This window comes from Drosophila obscura, unplaced genomic scaffold (genome assembly GCF_018151105.1).
Source record: "Drosophila obscura isolate BZ-5 IFL unplaced genomic scaffold, ASM1815110v1 contig_150, whole genome shotgun sequence".
Lineage (NCBI taxonomy): Eukaryota > Metazoa > Arthropoda > Insecta > Diptera > Drosophilidae > Drosophila > Drosophila obscura.
The window spans coordinates 5504994-5526572 of NW_024542736.1; the positions used below are offsets into that span (position 1 = coordinate 5504994).

The following is a 21579-nucleotide window of genomic DNA, read 5'->3' on the forward strand; positions in this document are numbered from 1 at the left end:
ATGTATATAGTGTACAATCTCATACAAAAATCAGGTTTGGTTTTAGGACTAAAGACTACGCTCGCCCTGCTCTAAAGACGGTCCTTTAGAAAATTTATAAATTATAGTTCTGATGAAATCTTTTTAGTTTATTTATTGCAAAATATTTCATAAGACATTTATCGAGCAGAACTTCTGCATTATACGAGTAGTCGCACGTTTTTCAATTAAAAATAGTAAAAACTACTAGTTAAATGTTTATTTTATAAGCCATATTCAATGTACATTAATATTTACAGTTTAGCGATGCGATAAAAATGCGACAAACATATATATTGGCTAACAAATGGGCGATCGGGGGGATTGGTTCGGTACCAGGATATTGATTTTTTTAGACTACAGAATGCAGTTGAATGCAGAGAGACAGAGAGAGAGAGGCTTATCACAAAAATAAAGGAAAACATATATAGGATGTACAACTCAAGCTGCTGCTGCTGCTTCTGCTGCTCCTCCGATCAATTAGAACATCCAATTGTCGAATTTCCCGCGACGAGATTGCTTGCTGTTGTGGGAAAAAGAGAAAGATTACAGGGAGAGAGAGAGACTCAGTTAGATATATATGTACGTATGCAAGATGGATATGTGGATTCTCTAACATGACATCTAAAAGAGGCAGGGACAGGGGCAGTGGACAGTGTAAATCATAATAACAGAACATTCAGAAAACATGTATAATATTTATTTGCATTATTTATTGGTATTGCTTAAGTTTTAGGCATCATCTCCACGTGGATATATGCGTACCTATTCTCCGATCTCTAGGTCTCCGCTCTCTAGTTTTTTTTTTTCTTTTAGTATAGTTTATAGTACAGTGTGTGTTTACTCATAACTTTAATACATCGTAAAATAATCATAAATCGTATAAACAAAACAAATTGCAATTGAAAGCAGCTCCAGATAAAAGAAATCACACAGTGCCCACCAGCACCAGCACCTCCGGCTCGGTTCCCCTTCGTTCCTCTGGGATTACGAATGTATTGTATATAAAAAAATACTTATCGAAATTATCAGATATACATGGGATATGGATATGGTATCAGTATCGTTATCAGTATCTTCGCATGCACAAATCAACACAAAATGGCTTGGATCGATCGGGGGCGCATGGAGGGGGGTGAATGGTGAATTCTGTGGTATTTCCATGGGACCATGGTATAAGTACAGAGTACAAGAGTTTTTTATACGATATTTGGGATTGTCTTGGGTTCGTTCTACTACGTTCTACGCACTTGGAATGTAGAGGTTCTCAAACGTCTAGCCGACAGCACGACAGATAGATAGATAGATACAAAATCATACGATTAAAGCTAGCTAAAATGCGATTTTAACTACTAAAATCTCCTACGGGGTCTGTGGGGCTGGGGCTGGGACGGGGTCTAAAACGAGCAGCTAACACAACAATCAACGTTCGGCTCAAACACAGGCTCAAACTTGCGTCACGCACTGGGCGTATTTGTCCAGCTCGCTCCTCAGCAGCTTCACGCGGTCCGTCTCCTCCCGCAGCGATCGCACCAGCTCCTCGATGGTCCGCTGCTGTGTCTGCACCATGGCCTCCAGCTTGTCCACTCGCTGCTCGAGCTGTGCCACGCGTGGCCCCGCCGCTGACGCTGACGCTGACTCCTGGTGATTGCTGAGCTGCTGGGCGGGGGCTGGACTCGAGTTTGTCTGCTGAACAGTGTTGGTGATGCCGCTGCTGCTGCTGGTGGCTGTCTTCGCCTCCTGCGTCTGGGACTGCACCTGCGCAACATTGGCGGTCTTGACCAGCGGGGAGACGCTGCGGTTCCGTATGGAGAGGCTGTTGGGGCGTGGCGCTCGCGTCTCCTCGTCGCTGGCCGCCGCCTTGGCCGCCGACAGGCTGCGGGACATGGCTGCATCGGTGCTGGTGGCCACAGAGCTGATGCTGCTGCTGGTGATCGCTGAGGACTCTTTCCGACTGCTGCTCTCCACGATCATCGACTGCTGCAGGATGCTGGACGACGTCACCGCCGAGGACTGCACTTTCGTGGTGGTGCTGCTGCTCTGCTGGCTGCCGTTGCTGCTACTCGTGGCACTGCTGGAGACCACACTGGCGGTGGCTGCCACCTGCTCGGCGGCAAACAGCTTGGAGGTGCGCTCGGCCACAGAGGCACCGCGCGGTTCGACGCTCGGGGAGGTCTTCTTGCGGGTGACCTGGGAGGCCTTCAGCTCCTCCATCCATGGGGCCTTCTTCTTCTCCCACTCGCGTGGCTTCGGCTTGGCCAGCTGCTCCTCGCCCGTGGAATTGTCGTCGGAGGAGGCCGCCTGCCTGCCCCCGTCCTCGCTCAGCTCGCTGGCACTGCCGCCTGTGCCGGCCATCCCGCTGCCGTTCACGTACACCGAATTGTTGTTGCTCTCCCCCAGCACATTGATGGCCGCCGAGGGCGGTCTCCGCTTGGGCGCCTTCACGCGTCCTGCCCGCACATCGGGCAGAATCGAGGCACGCTCCACGAGGTCGAATTCCACATCCTCACCGGCTATGGTGGCCGCTCGACGGATCACCAGATTGCCAGCGACTCCCTGCTCGGGCAGATGTCCGGCAATCAGTTTGCTGGCTGCAAGGCCATCGGCCAGATCGTGGGACACGGCGCTGGTTAGCTTTCCCTCGGGGTTGCTCTTCTTTTTGCCGCCCAAGAGGTTGCCTGTTCGAGGAAGAGGAAACGTTAGACTGGTTCCTTTATGGAGTGTTCAAGGGTCTTAACTCACCTGCCACGGGCACTCCACCTGTGGGCGTCTTCTTTAGCGGCACACTGGGCTTCTTGCTCAGCACTGGCGGTGGCGGCGACTTGACCTTCTCATCGAGACTCTCCATGCTCTTGCTGAGTGCCGTCGTTGTGGGTGCGCTCTTCTGCTGGCCCGGCTGCTTGCTCAGGTCGAGGTTCTTGGTCTCCAGGGACTTGCGCTGGGCGGCCACATTGCCGCTGGGCAGCCCCGTCTCGCTGAGGATGTCGTTGAGGGAGTCGCGCGACCCGAAGCTCTCCTTGCGGCCCGAGGAGCTGCTGCTCTGGGAGCTGCTGCCCGTCTTCTTGATGTACACCTTCGATGTGGTCGAGTTGGTGGTCTGCTCCCGCACCTGTTCCCTTTGCTGGCTGCTGCTCACCGTCGTGGTGCTGCTGCTGGAGTTGCTCGAATTCGTTGTGGTCATGTGGCTGGTGGCGTTGGCAATGCTGTTGCTGATCTTCTTCTGGGATTGCTGCTGCTGCTGCTGCTGCGGCGGTGGCTGTGTCGTGGCTGGCTCGTTGATGGGAGCAACTGGAAATGGGCAAGCAAACGGAGGCATTAATGCGGGGATTGCACCTTCTGCTCTGTCGGCAGCTGTTGGCCAAGCGCAAGCGCCAGTTCCCATGCAAATCATTCAACTCTACGATCAAATCTCATCTACCCATTCAAGATGCGCCAGTCGCGGCCCAGCCATATCCATGGGCCATGACTAACCCATCCATCGCTCGGTGGCAGAACAGCTGGCAGCAAACTGGTTTCCATCAGAGCCGTCTCGGCCCCCAACTTGTTGCCAAATGTCAATAAAAATAATGTGGAAACGCTCTCGGATATATAGAAATACAGAAATACAGAAGAAGAAAAAAACACATCTACAAAGCGCAGGCGTAGGAGCGGCACAAAATAAACTACACAAAACGAAATCAAACACGAAAAGAAATGAAGGGCTTTGGGGGGCAACGAAGCTTTGGATACCCTGGCAGATCGATGGATTCTATGGAAGTGCCAATGTACCCACTCCTCCCTCTGCTAGGGTATCCAAAATAAATGGCCAACGGGCACGGGCACAAATAAATGCCAATAAATGGCCTGGGCCAACAGACGACACAAAAAGCGAGTCCAAAGCCAACAAAACAAAACACTTATTGGGTATTGGGCAACAACAGAAAATGTGTAAAGGTCAGGCCCAAAGAAAAGGCAATACGAAAACCAGGAAACAAAAGCGCGAAAATCCAAGCAACGAATCGGGGAATACTCTAACAGAGATTCCCCTTTCCAGATAATGCTAATCTACAGATGAAGATATTGAAATATGACATGGAATGACAAGCCACAGAAGAGCCAACACAGGTGCAGATAAATGATCGTAAATGTGTTCATTCAAAAAGTACTTATCCGTTCAATCAATATTGAATACTTTAAGCAGGCAAAAATAATGCTAATCCACTTTCTAAAGTCTAATATTCAATCCTAGAGTTTCCACTAATATCCCAAAGTTCTACCTATACTTATGGTGTGCACTGTATACAACACTTACTCGAAGCATTGCTTACATATTTGTTTACATCACACACAATCTGGACACTGGTTTACTCAGCATCGACCGAAGCAATCATATCTAATTATATCGCAACTTGTTCTGTTGCTTATGTCATCTATGGATCATCCCCTCCCCCCAAACTTGATTCAAGCCCAAAGTTGAGCCAAATTCGGACACATCCCATCGTTCTTTAATTAACCAACGTACCCCAGCGATCAGAGGGAGTATTCCGACCATTCCAACCAAAGAATCGACATTGTCATGGCTTAAACTCTTCATGGTGGGGCCACCAAACATAACAAATCACATTTTCATAAGAAATGCGACGACTTTCACTGCTGTTGCCACAATGACAGTCAGCCAAACAGACCGACAGAAAACGTCGCAAAAAAGCGAAACGAAATAAAGTTTGACATTAACAAAAGCAGCGCGAATTTGATATTTTTAAGTATTGAGTAATTGAGCGTTGGGGGCCCCTGGGGGATTGTCATTATTATTTTTATTATTATTACTTGTATGCCCTTCCAGAGGATATTGCAATGTCTTTGAGACGTTTGTAACAAAGCAAAAGAGTCGGTCAGAATGCTCTTTTTCAATTATGCCTATTATTCTTTTGTGTATTTCTTGGAGCTATCCATCATCCATTTCTTGGGCAAATAGAATATTAGCTCTAACAAAATTAAAACTTTGACTGAAAAGTGTGTTCAATATCGACGTGTGGAGGTATTTTTTTCCCTAATATTATTGGAATTTCTGCCAGCGGCTGTGCCTCGTTTAAAAACACACTAACACCTTTGCACACGCGCTCACGCACACAATCGAACGACTTAAGCAACGAACTTGCGTTTGGCAGCTTTGGGTTAATTATGACGAAGCTGAGGCTGACTGCAACGCCGAAAGCGACGGCGACGCGACTGCGACGGCGAATCATTTACGTTGAGCGAGCAGCAAATTATAATAATTAATTTACACTTGGGGCAGACACATAATCTGTAATTAGGAGAAGACTCCAAAACCGTTCTTCTTTATTCTTTTGCTTTGCGTTACACGGCACGTTTTACAACGAAAGGAACTTCACTTCACCGACGTAAATGGCAATAAAATACGTGGGGAAACCGATTGGAATTACGTTTGAAAATCAATGCAATAGTGTGAATAAATATTAACATTTTTCGAAGGGCAAATGGCGTCGGTATAAAACGTATGGTGTAAGATCAGCATTAATTGAGTGGGAAGCGAAGCTCTTGTTTTGCTGCCGATGCTGCCCTTCTGCTGCTGGCTCTGCTTTTTTGCTGCTTCTGATTCTCTGCTGACACTTCAGCTCTCTTTGCCATGTGGCAAAAAAAAAGCACCCACAACTGCAATTGCACAGACAGAGAGACAGACACAGAAAGAAAGCCGAAAGAACGGTAACTGTAGCACACGCACGCACCAAAAACAAAACCAACAAAGCTCAAGCCAGAGAGCGAGAATGAGAATGAAAATCAGAGGGGAAAAAAAGTGGAAGAAAAGAAACGTACGTATAGCCGCCGCACCACAAAATATTTCAATAACGTAAATGTTCAAGAAAATCGAAACGACTAAAGCAAAAAGGTAAACAAAAACGCTGCCAAAGGTACAAAAAACAACAAAACACAAAAAATGTTGAGAGCGCAGAAACGTCAGGTGGGTCCCAAGCTCAAGCTCTCTCTCGCAACTTTGTTGATAAGCATAAAATAAAGAAACTAAAACAAAGGGGAAGGTCTGGGTCAGAGAGGGGGGCAGACGGAAGGTATATTCAATTAGAAGGTAAGCGAGACCGAGAGAGCGGCCTATATTCCACAGCAACTGCTTTACCTTCCATCCAAATGTACCTTCGAAAGTCAGACAGTCAGACAATCAGAGAATGAGAGAGTGAGAAAAGAGAGAACGAACAACTGAAGCGCGCGCTTGTGGTGTTGTGGCTTCCCACTGATAATCGCCGCTAATGTCTCTGCCGACTCCGCCGCCTCAGCGATGATGATCATCATGAGCGAAGATAAACATAATGATGATCGCGTTGATTATTAGCTAAGAGAGACACTGCGAGTGAGGAGAGAGAGCGGTGCAGCAGGCAAAGCCAAAGAGCAAGACAAAAGCACAGAAACAACAAGCAAAACTGAGCAGCACACAAAAACCAGTTACAACAACTGTTGTTTATGGTTATACCCTAGCAGAGGGTATAACTATTTGATGAGATAAGGAAGTATATTTATTCTCAATGAGCATCAAACATTCGCTGCATAAATGGCTTTAGCATAAATGCATGTAGGTGTTCATGAGTGATGCAAGGGTATCAATACTTCGGCTCTCAGCCAGAGCACTCGAATGCCCGCTCTCAGTGTCGAAGGTGGCGGCGCTGGTCACGTCGCGACAGTTGGAAATGCTAAATAAAACTGCGACGTTGACAAACAGAAATCAAAAGGCAAAGAAAAGACTGAAATGTCAAGCAAACATTTTTAAAGCAAAAACTTGAGATTCCGCGAGCAACCGCAAAGTATGCAGCACTAATAATACCTATTAATTAGATATTTATATTATCTCGACATTTTTCCAAGCCACAAATTTCAGGGAAAAGTTTCGCACAAACAAAAAGCCAAGCCGAAACACGTTTTCCATGCAAATGACACAAAAAACCAAACTTTGCACGAAAATTCAAACGCAAATTGAAAAGAAAAATGATCGTAAACAAAGCGATTTGCCCCAGGCGCCTTTGCAGATGGGGATGGGGGGTACGCCCAGTTCGCTCTGCCTCCGCCCCACAGCAATGGGAAAAGCAAATAAATAAATGCACCATTGAAGAGGAGAGCAGGCAGAAGGAAGCCTACGGGTTGGATACCCTCTCTGGAATCAACAGCAAAGCGTACTTTTATACAATCTTCATGCATATGTACATAGATGTCATTGACGATAAATAATCTTTACAGAACGACAGAATGTGGTTATCTTATGGATCGGACCCCTGACCATCATCAACATACCCCCAAAAAAGAAAGAGTATGTCGCATAAGCTAAATATAAATCATACAAATTATGAGCAAGAGAAAAGCGGTCTCCAAAACAAAGGCATGGGGGGTGGGGCACTCGGAGCGACAGAGGCAGAGTCAAGCAATTTTCCATTTCATATGAAAAGCGCCTCAAGGAGGAGGCACAGCAGCAGCAGCAAGCCGGAGAGAAAGGAAAAAATGAAAAGTGGCCGAAAAATAAGTATAAACGAAGGAAAAGATACAACTACAGAAAAAAATGAAAACTCTGCACACCACTCGAGAGAGAGGTGGAGTGGAGTGTGGGGTGGGGTGCGGGGACAACTCTGGCAACGACTGCCTACTGGAAAAACTCGTTTACATACAAATTGTGGTGATAAAGCTGGCCATACGCGCGCCCAAGAACTCGAAAGAGCCGCCGCGCTGCGTCCGTGGTGGGGCACGGTAGGCTGAGTAGGCTTCAGCTCCAGTGCCAGCTCGGGGTCGGGCACGAGGACGCGGCGGCGGTGGCGGTGGCATGGAAGGAGCTGCTGTGTTGCACAGTGCACAGTTCAGTGTTGCACATTTCAGAGTAGTGTTGCACATTTACGTTTCAGTGTTGTTTTGTTTCAGTGTTTCGTGTGGTTCAAAATTTGTGGGAAAAATCGTTGAAGAAGTAGAAGGAGGAGTAGAAGAAGAATAGGAAAAAGAAAAGTGTTGAGGAAGAATTACACAGAGAAAGACCAACGACATTGCAGTCATAATATACAAAATGTGTGTGGAGAAACAGAGAGAGAGAGAGAGAAAAAAGATAGATAGATAGATTGATAGATAGAGAGAGAGGGAAAGAGAAAACTAAACAAATGTCCAATAAAAAAGTCTTCAAACGAAAAGCAAGTCATAAAAACTCATACTCAAAACAGTTTTCATTTGGATGGGAGGAAAATGGATATTGGATATGGAAATGGGAAAACTCAAAAATTCAAGGATTGGCGAGCAATCGAATGTCGGTGGCAATGTAATGTGATTTGTAATGAAAGTGAAGTGTGTGTGATGATGTGCCAGCAGATGTAGGGGCGGGACGGATAGACTTTTGTGGATCCAAGGGCACTATCTGTAATGGTATCTATGGGGTAACGGTCTTGTGGAAGTTGTTAAGCTATGCTAATATTTAATCTGTTTTAGCTATCGTCTTTTGGGGCATATTGAAGCATCAGTAGGATTAACTCAGGGGAAACTATTGTATCTTGTGTAATTAGTTTGGGAAAGCGCGTCAAAAAACTTCTAAGATTTTGATTAATGGTTTGTAGGTATAACCATTACTTTGGGTATTACTTATATACATCATCTAGCCAATTTTCCTACAGCCAATGATCCATCCAAATACTAATGAGGACTCTTCTGACATCCAAAATTACCCACCATCCCCTTTTTTCTTACAGCCAATTAAGCTACAGATTCTCATATGAAAAAACATTACATTAAAGTAACAAAACGTAATCAATTGCAATGCGTAAGTGGATGGGCCATCAAAAGCAGTTTGAAAATTTTGCACAAGCGATAAATATTTACGATCTTCGAGACGGCGGGGTATGGGGTTCCATCTGCAACCGGGACTGAGGCAGGCTCTGCGTGCGAGTGTCTGTGTGGCTGAGGAGGCTTTTCTCTTAATTAATTCAATTACCAAACAAACGTTTATTGACTTTTATCCAGGCACAATGATGATGGCTACGTCACGACAACAATGTTCGAGGCCTAACGACGTCGATCGTCGCGTATGGGGGGTTGGGTTTTACGGCCGATGCGTCGGGAAAATTGCATCCAATTAAAAGAGAGGGGGGGACGTACAGAGGAGTGCAGTGCAGATGCATTGATGGGAGGAGGGAGGTGCAGACGCGATGACAACAGTTGACAGACCGAAATCAAAACGTAGCGAAAGGCAATGGCTGATGAGAGATGGAAAGAGTGAAAATCTGCAGAGGGAAAGGAAAACTCACCTTCCAGCATCTTGACAAAGTTATCCGGAAAGACTCCGACCTTGCCATGGATCTCGCCCTTCCACCAGCCCTTGTCCGGCAACTCCATGCTTATGACCGTAATGATTTCGTCCACCTTCAGCTCCAGCTCATCCTCGTTCATCGGGGCGTAGGGGAAACTCCACGCGGCAGAGCCGCGAAGGCTTTGGCGGCAGCATGGGTGCTGGTTCTGCCACTGCAGGGGCTGCTGCTGCAGGGGGTGCGACTGTGATTGGGGCTGCAACGGGAGCTGGAACTGTGGCTGGTGCTGCTGCTGATGCTGCTGCACTCGAGGCAGTTCCTCTGCTCTTGGTCGTTTGCTTCGTTGTTGGGGCTGCCGCTGCTGCTGCTGCTGCTGTCGTTTCTGCCACATTTGCCGCCTTGGCAGTCAGCGATGAAGTGGTCACCGTGGCACCAATCGTCGGCGGGCGCTTGGAGGCCAGTATGGGCGATGGTTCGATAAGTCTCACAAAGTTCGATGGGAAGACACCGACTTTGCTGCGCAAACGTCCGCGCCACCAGCCTTCCTCGACCTAAATGAGAGAGAAACAGAGAGAATAGAATGGAGAGAAATTTCAATTTTTATTGGCCCAGAGGTTAAGCGCGGGGGGTGGCAGGCGGCAAGTGTCTACTGGCAACCCCCTTGGCCGCTAGAGTGTGCTTGTACGTACCTCCCCTAGGAATTCAATGACATCACCCATCGTCAGCGTCAGTTCGTCGTCGTTGACTTGTGTGTAGCTGTAGACGACTTTAACGCGCCGATTCGATGTCTCTGATTTGTCCCTGAGAGAGCGCAAACACAGCGAGAGAGAGAGAAAGAGAGAAAGCGAAAGAGAATGTAAATTTTTTGTTGACCAACAATTGAACTAAATTGCGTCATATCGGAGTCGCTTAAAATGGAAAACTTATAGACTATAAAATACCTTGTTCTTAAACGAAATTTATGCAGATTTTTTATTTCTAGTTAAGCAATGATTTTAGGGATAAATTCTTAAAATTACAGTTCCAGTTCCGACAATTTCATAGATCTGCACAGTGTACACTCATTGAGCATCCCACTTTTATAGGATATTGAGAACCCAAGAACCCACCTCAACTGCACGGCTGTGCCATCGTCGATATGCTCGCCGTTGCCGTTGGTGCTGCCATTGGTGTCGAGGACACGGACAAAGTTGTCCGGAAACATGCCCGTCTTGCCGGTGGCCTTGAGGGTGCCCATCCACCAGCCGCCGGGCATCTGCTGGATGTGATGGATGATGGCACCTTTGCGCAGATCCAGCTCGTCCTGCTCCTTGGCCGCATACTCGTACTCGACGACTGCTCGAACTGCAACAAGAAAGAGAAAGGGAAATTCAAGGATGAGTTATGGTCTGGAAATAGGAGAAGGATGGCGATGATGTGGGGGGGAGTGTTACCCAATTATTGGATGGATAGATGGGCGCATGACACATGACATGTGCAAATATTTGTGCAATCGTCTCGGATTGCGCAACATTTAACCCACTGCTCCACAATGCTCCCCATCGTGTGTACCTCTCCGAAACGTGACATTTGTCTTTTGCCTTTCCTTGCCTTGGTTTTTGTTGTTGTTTTTTTGCTTCTGCTGCGGCACATGCGGCAGTACAAAAAGTAAGAGTTACATGACGCGTCGCCTTGTATGGGGGGGAATAACAATTTCTGACAAATCATGGATCGTATAACCATGCCATCCATCCCAAACACCCACCATCCATCCATCCATCCATTCATCAATCAAGCAATCAAGCACACAAGTGTGTTAGTGTGTGTGCTGCCTGGTACCTACACTACTCTTGTCTTAATAATTCACACACTCACTATAAAAGTGCATAAATCTTCGGATAAGATGGGATTTATGGTCTGGCAAGGGAGCTGCTTTCTATATGTATATATAGAGCTCTTATTTATAGCAAAAATAAATCTTCACTGAATTAATAATTATGAAAATGAATTTATTGTTGCTTCTGTACTTTTGGAATACATCAAGTACTTTCATTTATGCAACTTTAATCTTCAAATTTGTTATCCAAAGAAATTCCACAAAATCCCCCGGAAAACTTTAAAATTATATTCTTGGGATTACCAACGAATATCCATCTATCATCTTTCAATGATTTCATGTGATTTTTAATCCACTAAATTGAACTGCAAACATAGCAGCAAATATGTTTGTTTCCATTACAAAGTTTTCCAATTTTCCCCACTACATTAATCCCCTGGATGGGAGGAACAGCAACACACTTCTCCCTCCACACATTCACATCCACATCCGCATCCCAAACAGAGATACTACAATGTCAGAGCCATGCAGCATCCCAAACAAATATTCAAAAGTCAGAGTCAGAGCTGCAAAGGCAGAGCCAAAATCCGATATGTCATGACGCATGCTCGTCGTACACATCATGAGTATTGAAAGCAACGCGACGACCATGACTGACATTTTCATAAGTGTGGAACTATAAAAGCAAACATTATAGACTATATACGTATGCTCCCCCCTACGGACCCCTCTCTCTCACCGAGAGCTATTGTTCAACTTATTTGGCTTTGGAGGAGGTTGCTGCCCCCGCAATCACACGATTGACTCAGTTCTCTCAGTATTTGCAGCTGTATCTGTATCTTATGGATCCAATATTCCGTATCCAAATGTTGTGATTTTTTCTTAGAGCAATGCAATGAGGGGAATACTCTATCCTCAAAAGAGAGAACTTAAATAGGATATGGGTATTTTAAACAGAGATAAACTCTAAGAAAAGAGCATCCCAGAGTATTCCACTTAAATTAATCAATATTAAAATATTCTCCTCAGCTGCTAAGCCCCACTGGAAATAAGACTGAGAGAGAGAGAGTGAAACAAGCTGTTTATGGGACGACAAACTTTGAGAACATTGGAAACGCTTATTGGCTTAGACGATAGGGGGAACCGACTGAAGAAAAGGTCTATAAAGAACCAAAGAAAATGATAAATACTTCGAGTACGTGATGTTGTTTAATTTCAGAGAGCAATCCTCAAACACTCTACGGGTAAATGGGTCAATAGTGTGAGGGAATTCTACGAGTACGAGTATTCTGCCATGAGTATTCTCCGCGTAATGAATGATATGTGGATGATATGTGGATGAATGGGAAAAACTGTCACTGTGTGGCCGAGAAGAGGTCGGGGAGAGTGTTAGCCAACATTTAATGGGGCTGTTTGACGTTGTGTGTTCCGACAACCGCTTAATGGCATTAAAGAGCGACTCGAAATGCTTTCCATTTTACACGCTCGTTTCGACATCAGCAGCTCTCGACATTTCTTTTAGTGTCGCCTCCGAATGCGGCAGCAGAGGAGAGCTGAGGAGAGATTACCACCAGCAGCAGCAGCAGCCTTCAAGTGGCTGCCAATCAAAGACTGAATCATAATAATTTCACTTTATTTTCCAGTTCCAGTTCCCGCCACGCAGATCCGTCCGATCCGGCGATGAAGTGGCAAAAGTGCGAGCACTATTGCAACAGTGACAGAGAGACAGAGAGAGAGAGCGACACAAGCGGACGCACAAACATCAAAGTCGTCATTAAGAGACTGGAAAAAGCCACTAGGCATGGACTGGATTCGTGATTAAGACAGAACTTAGAGATGGTAATGATATGAAGAGAATCACTGAGGGAAAAGGAGATTCCTTGAGCAATTACATAGTCGATTTTTTAGTGCTCCCAATAAGACCTATGGTTTGAGGCTTTTATTGTAAAAATTTGTATGAGGTAGGTTTCCACCTCTTCGATTGCGTTTTTGAATCCCCAAAATCGACCACCGAACCCTCTGCACAAAAGTTTTACGATTTTAATGAAGTAAACCTAAAGGCTAAATTTGATCTCTGTAAAAATAATTTATGCGTAATAATTAACAAATTAAGTGGAAGAAAAAACGAGGCACAAAGAGTCAAATGACGAATGGCTCAACTTGAACTCAATTAATTTGATTAGTGATCCATCTTCCACTTTATTCTTCTTCAATTTCCTTCATCTATTAGTGATTTTCCCCAATCGTTCTCCCGTGTCACGCTCCCATCTCCAGCGATTGCCAATTTGTATCTGGGCCAGGCCTTCCAACCCTTCCAGCCTTCTTCGTATCCCGTGTTTCCAATCTGCTCGTGTGACCGTATTTCCAGTTACAGTTTTAACCTACGCGACAGCAGAAGGCAAACAAAGCGACAGACAGCCGCCAAATGAACCTTTAATGCGGTTTTTGTTTTCAAACTCTTTTCTTTCCCTCTTTCCTTCTTTCTTTTTTCCTCTTTTTATGGTTATTTTTACCCCCCCTTTTTACCATTATTCTCTTTTGTTTTTGTTTCTTTTTTGCTTATGTACCGTACGGACAGATGGACGGATCGTAACGTATGCATGGCTTGAATGGAGGGGGGGATACGGTACGCTTGAATAACAAAATAATAACCGACCAGAGACCACAAAGCGCGAACGAGGAGGAGGGCCTAGAATGGGTGGCATGCAACACCACCAGCAACAGTGGCAGCAACAGTGAAATAAGCCGCGTCTGGAAAATGCTGGGAAATGGTGAAATGCTCGGTGAAAAGCAGGCGGCGACTGCGGCGGCATGTGAAAACTCCATCATCAAGGGGCAAGGCAAAGAATGGGAAAACGAAATGTGTAAATGTGTCAAAATTGGAGAAAATCGCATGACACGACCGCCAATGCCACAGAGGGGCGTGGTTCATCTATGCAGCGGCTGGCATGGCAGCCCCCGACTGTGGCATGTGGCTGTGACATGGCCTTGCAATGACTGCATTGCTTCGGATGGTATGGAGATGGGATCGTATCGTATCGTGTGTTATGGCGGTTATGTTATGAAGGCAGCTTCCCCTCAATGTCAAACAGCACATCAGGTGCCGCCATAAAGATATGCAAATTGGTTGCTGGATTGTTTAAAATACACGAATATATGGCGCAAAAACAGGTTAAGGTGTAAGCGAGGGAGCCCGAGGGAGTGGAGAGTCGACCCGGGCAGTACCCTGCCCTGCAGGGGAGAGTGCAGTAGGCCCGACATTCAGATAATTAAGATAAACCCACAAACCTTTTCCATACCCCCTAGCCTGCCTGATATATCCCATTTCACGCACCCCATACCCTGCAATTTCGAGTGTAATAAAAAATGTAGCAATTTTCAGTTGGCGGCTCCTCCACAACACTGTCTCTCTCTTTCTGCCTCCCCAGTTTCTCTCCCTCTCTCATTTACTCCCCTGCAAAAGCAGCAGGTAGATTACAAATTAAACAGCGAAAGAGAGAGAGAGAAAGAGGGGGAAACATAAAGGGTGAATCGGTTAAGCGTTAATCGGTAACCGGTAAAGCAGCTGCAGCAGAGAACGACGACGACGCTGGTGGGCGCAGAGAGTGCGCTGCGGCCAAAGTTCCGTATAGAGCAAACACCTTTGTTGGTGTAGGTGTAGGTGTGAGTGGGACACACTCCATATGCTCTCTCCCCCCACCCACAACCCAACACTGAATCCCTCCACATACCCCCCTAACAGACGCTCCCCTTTACTACAAAAAAAAAAAACAAAAAACAAACAAGAACATGCTAATTGGTTTAACCATCGTTTTTGGCTGTCTTTGGGTTTGTTTTTGTGGTTTTGCTTGGTTTGCCTTCTGACATACCCTTCAGTGCGAGACAGAGACAGGCAGGGTATAACCTTTCCTCAGCAAAGTTTGCAACGCAGAGAAGAATGCATTAACAATGCTAGTCGCATAAAGATACGAGTAGATAGAATGAATATTGGGACCACTGCATCAGACACATAACCATAAGCCACATACATACATACATATGTATACTTCTGCCAAAGGGTATCTAACGCTTCGACTCTTTCGTTTCGTTTCTTTTCTTCGTTTATGGGCCCCGTCGCTGGTGCTGTTTTTGTTGGTTTTTGGTTGGGGTGTCAGCAGTGGGAGGGGTAGAGGGAGGCCATGAACCGTAAACGGTAAATTGCCTTTGCGTGCGTTTTGACTTTTGAATATGCAACGGCTCTAAGGAGGGGAAGGGGGCTAACAAAGAACAACTGAAGAAGGGGAATGAGTAGGAAAGCAAAAGAATGTAAGGAAAACAGGAGTGTGCACAGGGGAGTGTGAAAAAGAGCATTCGAAGTAATAGTGGGAGAGCTGACCAGTCTGTCTGTCTGTTTGTCTCTGTCTGTTGATGGAGTGGAAAACAAGTGTAAACTGGGAATGATCATATTTAAACTTGTGCTCAAGCAGCCACAAAGTGTTAAAAATGAATGGCAATTTGGTTTACTTGCTCGAAGGCACTCAATATACGGGAGATTAATACTGAAACACGGCCTCCTCCTAGTATTATTCTTGCCTGCGTTGGCTGTACTTACTTAATCCTCAAAGATTTAAATATCTCAAAACTTCAGTCAATCTAAAACTACGAAATATCCTCTCAAATGCAGCTGCAGCAGTAGATTCTATTGTGCAACCCTCCCTAAGGATTCCCAGCCCCATAACTTTTGCAAGCAATTCCTAAACAAAACATCAACAAAATATTGCCCTGAAGCGTTACAAAGTCACGTACTCTTGCTCATTGTCTCCCTCTTTCTTTCAGACTGCCACACACACACGCGGACACTTGTATCCTTGAACCCTTGACAGGCCTCTTTCCTCTCGAGTACGTGTAATAACGGCAATTGTCCAAGTTCAAGGCCGCAAATTGCGTGTCAGAAAAGAGTCGGAGCAGCTACTAAAGCAAATCGTTTGTCGCCTGAATTAAATGCATTCTAAGTGGCATTAATTGAAGCACAGAGAGTGAGGAACCGAATACGCACAAGAGTAGAGGGGAGAGTGGAGAGAGTGCAGGAAAAGAGAGGAAGTGACGCAAGCACTCATATAAAACCCCAAATGATGAATCACTGGCGAGAGTGTGTGCCCGAAACGTGTAATCCAAATTGATAAGATTTATTTTTCAGGGTTTCATGGGAGGGGGACACACCCTTATCATTCAGTAGCATTAACATTCGAATTCGATTAAGTCATGGACGCAAGGTGTTGTCATTGTCACCCATGGGGCAGGCCCCACTCTCCCCTCCCTCCCACCCCACGCCAAGAGGCCTTTTCCGAATGCATTTCCCTTTCCAAAAAAAACCATCGAAGCATGCCGAAGGGCCAGTGAATGCTCAGAAACTTCCAATTGAAAAGCTTGCCCCAAAACCCCACTGCATTTACCCAGCTCTATGGGGTTTTCCCCCACCTCGCTTTTCCTCGTTTACTTGATTTGCGCTGATGAGGCGTCCGTCCGTCTTCTGTTCAATTCCAAAGAGTTTACGATGGAAAGTGTTTAGGAGCAGTCGCGCATGGCCCCTTCCATCCATCCATCCATTCATTCATCCATTCATCCATCCATCTATCCATCAGCAATTCCATTTGATGATGAGTTTTGCATTAGCCAAATGAAACGATTGAGCAGAGGAGGATTTTCAGAGAGTACGGGGGGGTCTAATGGGGATTTTGTGCGGCCAGAGGTCAAGCGAGGCTCTAACTGATTGTACGTAAAGCATCTTTCAATTGATTTCCCATTGCAATCAAATATGCAAATGGGAAAACTATCTTTCTTTTTATTGAATGAAAGAAGAAAAATATGAAAATAGAAGGGAGAGATGATCGGATTATCTGATGGTTAAGTGCACTCAAACGTACATGCATATGTATGTATTAGGTAGTGCTCCCCTTCATTTTTATCCATTACCTAGAATCATGTTTTCTTTCATAAGAAGAAAACCGTTTTCGTTCTTCAACGATAAATATAAATATTATTGTATTGAGTCCCACTCGTCATTCAATCAAACAAACTCCACTCCAAAACAAACAAAATATATAGCCTTAAGGCTACAAAAATTCTTGGAATTTAATTGCATGCCTCTCCAATGCCCCATATTGCTACATTGCCCTTCCCCTTCAAGAGTCTACCCGGCGAATGCCATTAAACTGGCGGGAAGGCCTTGTGGTTCCATTCGGCGGGAGTTTATCAGTCCATTGATATGGTATATGCGCTCTACACTCGCTGCAGTACAGTCAATTGATATCAGACTATACTCTACAATCTGCAGCAGTCCCAAAAAGTATGGAAGGGACGGGGCGACTCGACCCGCATTTCTTGGCGATAAAAAGCAATAAAAGCGAGTCCGACAAGTGGTTTCTTTCAACAGAGTTTCCATCAACAAACATTACACAAAACTTGGCATAGATTTGGATTTTGTGTGGCATTTCAGTGTCAAAAGAACAGAGGCAGACCAAGAGAGAGAGAGGTTAAAAGTGGAAAAGAGCTCTGTCTCATATCTTGAAAAAAAATATTCTCTATTTATTTGCTTCCCGTTTGGTGGACGGGCGTACCGACTGCTGCCTGATAACCGCCAACCGAGCCGTGGCACTGAGTCTGAGAAGGAGAACAAATTACAGATAAGATAAGGAAGTAGTAACCACAGAACAAAAAAAAATCAACTAAAATATACGATTTTCGCTATAAAAATTCTACAACTCAACAATTCTACGAATGAGTCAGAGCCACAGGGCGCAGGCCACAGACCAACAAAAACTGTTGAATGCACTCGGAGCGGCCCCCCCGCTAACCCGCTGACAACAAAAAAACACGAAAAATATATTATTTGCATATCAATATAGCAATCGTTGTTGCTCTCCCCCTCTCCATGCCTTTCACTGTTCGCTTCGATGGCGACAAAATGCAAATACAAAATGTACAAAATAATTGCAAAAAACTTACAAATACCCTGGAAAAAAGAGGCATATCCGTTTGTCAGTCAAATTTCTCTTGAAATGAAAAGAGATTAAGGATATCTAGCTGTTAGATGTAAGAGATAAAACCATTTAAAATCGTAGCGGAAACATAAAGAATTTCTTCTGAAGAAATATCAAATCCATTTGAAAGATATCTCTATCTAAAAACACGAGGTTTAACTATTATAGAGAGCCCATTCTCTTGGGTTAATTTCCTCTCGGCCACTCCTTATAGTCTGCAATTTTTCCACAGCCCCTGAATAGAATTGAAATTCCTTCAAGTCCCTCAACAGATACCCCATACCACGTACCATCATTAAAATACAGCCTTAATTCCTGCCATTTCTTCGTGACAAGTTCAGAGAGAATGTCGGGGAATGATTCATATGCACAGACAGCACGTCAGGCCCAACCATTCATCCATCCATCAGGCCTTATAATTTCAGCGAAGAATATGAGGGAAATATGAAGAAATTGTTAGCCAGAAAGAGCCATAAGCCATTAAAAAAAAGAGTTGGCAAATGGGCCACAGAGATGAGGGCGTGGCCCGTCGAGAGGCTCTTCATTAACCCATTGGCAGCGATTTACGGCCCACGCCAAGAACGAATGAGTGGAGAAAGGAGGGCGGCGAGTGTGGATAGAGGCGTGGCATGGTAATTTATTAAATTGTCAGAAATGTAGACGAGTGGAAAAAGGACGGGGAGTGTCTTAAGGAAATAGAAAAACTCAATTTGATAGGATACAAAATTAAGGAAAATAGGAAGAAGGAAAATAAAGAAATTGCAGACTACCATGGCCTGGAAAATCCATTCGAAATCCATTCTTTCTCTGTGTTCAAATCGTAGCACCCCTTTAGTAAAAAGGGTATCCAAATGTGTTAATTTGTCGAATTATTTTTGGGCCATTGATTGCTTTTTTTGTGTGGCGTTGGCGTTATATAAAACCATAATCGTAATATTTATTTTCATTTGTTTTGTACACCTTTCTACCTTTCCGTCTTTTGTCTAGCAAATGAATCACTTAAACGGACGGAAGAAAGCTTTGTTCGGGATGCAAATGTTGGAAGAGGCAGAAAGAGAGAGAAGAGGTGAAGAGCGAGAGCAATAGGTAGATGGAGAGGCATTGCCATTCCATTGTCTGTCCCTGGAAATGGTTCATCAAAAGAAATCATCAGTTGAAAAAAAGAAACGACTGCGGGTGCGGTGCTTGGGTGCAGCCAGTGGGTTGGGTAGTGGCAGGGGCAGAGGCAGGGGGCATTCAATCAGCCTCCATTATCAGCTGGTTGCATCCACAAAGGCAACAGACAACACAAAGCCCGAGACGAGATGAACAATCTTGGGGCCTTATTCTCTCCACAAAGAAGCCATAACAAGGTTGGGACCGACCCGACGCACATTCAGATTTATTAATATTGTCTCTGGCAGTGCTCCAACTCCTATCCGATGTAGGATTATCTTTGCGGCCGATTGCACAGTAGCTGTGAGGGTCAGGAAAAGGTCTGCTGATTGGGAACTTAAGGAAAAGTTTAACAAAGAATAAAGATTAAGAAATGGCAGTAAGTTTCCACTGAAAAGTAATAGTTTCAACTAAAAAACACCTTTCAGGATCAAGCCTTCCATTGCAATGGTAAAAGTGAATCTCTCTCTTGAGCTTTTTGATTGGATTGAGTGGCTGGGCAGGCTGTAAACTAGCGAAGGAAAATGGTCACTAAACTCAAGAATATGACTGATTAATGGGTAGAAATCAGCAGTTACTTTTATCATGGAAATTCTGTCACCTGCCCCAGAGAATGACAAAGAAGATTTCCTCAAATTATATCCGAGGCCAAGAACATTTTCTCATGGAAATATTTCCACTTCTGGAACGCAGATGATGCGCTGGAGGGTGTAACATAGGCAGGGGCGTGACTGTTTCTGGTTACATGAAATCATCAAAGCCCCCAAAATTCCCATTTAAAAGACCTTTTCTTCTCGGCCCAAAAAACCGGTTTCCCTTTTTTGTTTTAACTTTTTTTAGCCATGTTTTTCTTTTTTTTTTTTTTGCGTATTGCTGTCAAAATCTGGCCATAAAAAGCGTTAAACAAGACTAGCAGGAGGGGGATCAAGGTATTAGATACCCTTTCAAAACGATTCCCTTTATCTGAAAAGGGTATCAAAAGTGCTCAAATGTCGCGCCACTCTAAAAAAAGAAGTATAACTAGTACTGTTAAAGAGCGAACGCGGCCTCGATGCGGATTTGAGTCTCGAAAACAAACGGTAAATGTCCTTGGCGAAGACCACACCCACCCCTCAACAGCCACCCCGCCCACAGGCACGCCCGACAGTGCTGCAGCAGCAATGAAAATGCGAATGAGGAAGCAAAAGGGAGTCGACGCGAGCTACACCCACCCCGAAATGAGGAAGAGGAGTAAAAGAACACACGAAAACTGCAGTTCATGGAATTTTCATAGTTTCCCAACAGGCGAGAGACAGGAGGAGAAAAAACTTACTATTATCCATTTTGCTGCTGCGTCCGCTGCTGCTGCTCCTTCCTCTGCTTCCGTCGCAGTGCGTCTGTTCGTATGACAATGTTTTTAGCAGGAAACCGTAGCGTTGCAGTCGGGCCTGCCGTCAGCGTCGCCGTCGACGGTTCAATGCACGACAGTGTTGTTTTTGTAGCTCTGTACCTCTGCTGCTGCTGCTGCTGCTGCTACTGCTACGTATGAATCACGCGCTGCTCACTGTTTTAACCGCAAACAAGAAAACCGGCCAGCATTTGGATGTATTTTTTACGTGTTTTATTTTGACCCTATTCGCAGCGGCGGCAGAAACGGAATTAATTACAAGCGCAAGAGCGGGATGGATGGGATGGGATGGAGAAGGAGAGCACTACTGTAAGCGGCGCATTTAATTCGCGTCACGTATAACAAAAAACGCCAGCGTCGACGTCTGCAGCGAATGCACCGAAATTTGTTGACGGCTTCCTTTCCATGCACACACACACACACGTTGCACTTTTCTCCTTCGTCTCCTTTGTACTCCCTATTCTTATTCTTATTCCTATTCCTATTCGTTTCGTTTCATCACGCACTTGGGTTTCTCTCACTTTTACGCTGTTTTGCCTCTCCCCGCTCTTCCTGCTGCAAAACCACTTTCCGTGTGCACTTTATTTATTTTGCTTTGTTATTGATTTTCGCCATTTTCACACCTAGTTTTTCGAGCAGCACAACACACGCAGCGCACCGCAACAACAACCGCTTCCCGCTCCGTTTTTGGGGCCAAAATAGAGGTGTCAAACCATCGAGGGCACTACCAATAGTATCGATATTTTACTGCTAGTCTCTACTATCGACGGTTTTGCGACTATCATGATAGTATCGAGCTACAGTCGTTGCGCTTTTGATATGTTTGGATTGGCTGCTATAAAATACGAAGACAAATTTGTAAAAAAATCGACAGGTGGCATCTAATTTTTACAATGGACAAGTTCCTAAAAG

The 21579-nt window shown here is 45.1% G+C and overlaps 1 protein-coding gene and 1 long non-coding RNA gene across 3 annotated transcripts; one reads left to right on the plus strand and one right to left on the minus strand.

Moving 5' to 3' along the window:
• Positions 1–223: 223 nt before the first annotated feature.
• Positions 224–21371, minus strand: LOC111067688 (SH3 domain-containing kinase-binding protein 1). Its single transcript, XM_022356946.2, is given in 8 exon segments — positions 224–2696; positions 2761–3306; positions 7680–7844; positions 9291–9447; positions 9449–9841; positions 9980–10091; positions 10400–10634; positions 20593–21371. Coding segments are annotated over 8 exon segments (2850 nt in total). The 5' UTR covers positions 20603–21371; the 3' UTR covers positions 224–1464.
• LOC111067713 lies at positions 18931–20785 on the plus strand. Of its 2 annotated transcripts, XR_002607138.2 has the most exons (4): positions 18931–19055; positions 19113–19477; positions 19529–19659; positions 19709–20785. It is a non-coding gene; the product is annotated as an uncharacterized LOC111067713 (long non-coding RNA). The 2 variants fall into 2 exon arrangements; XR_002607137.2 differs by having other exon boundaries at positions 19113–19659.
• Positions 21372–21579: the final 208 nt, after the last annotated feature.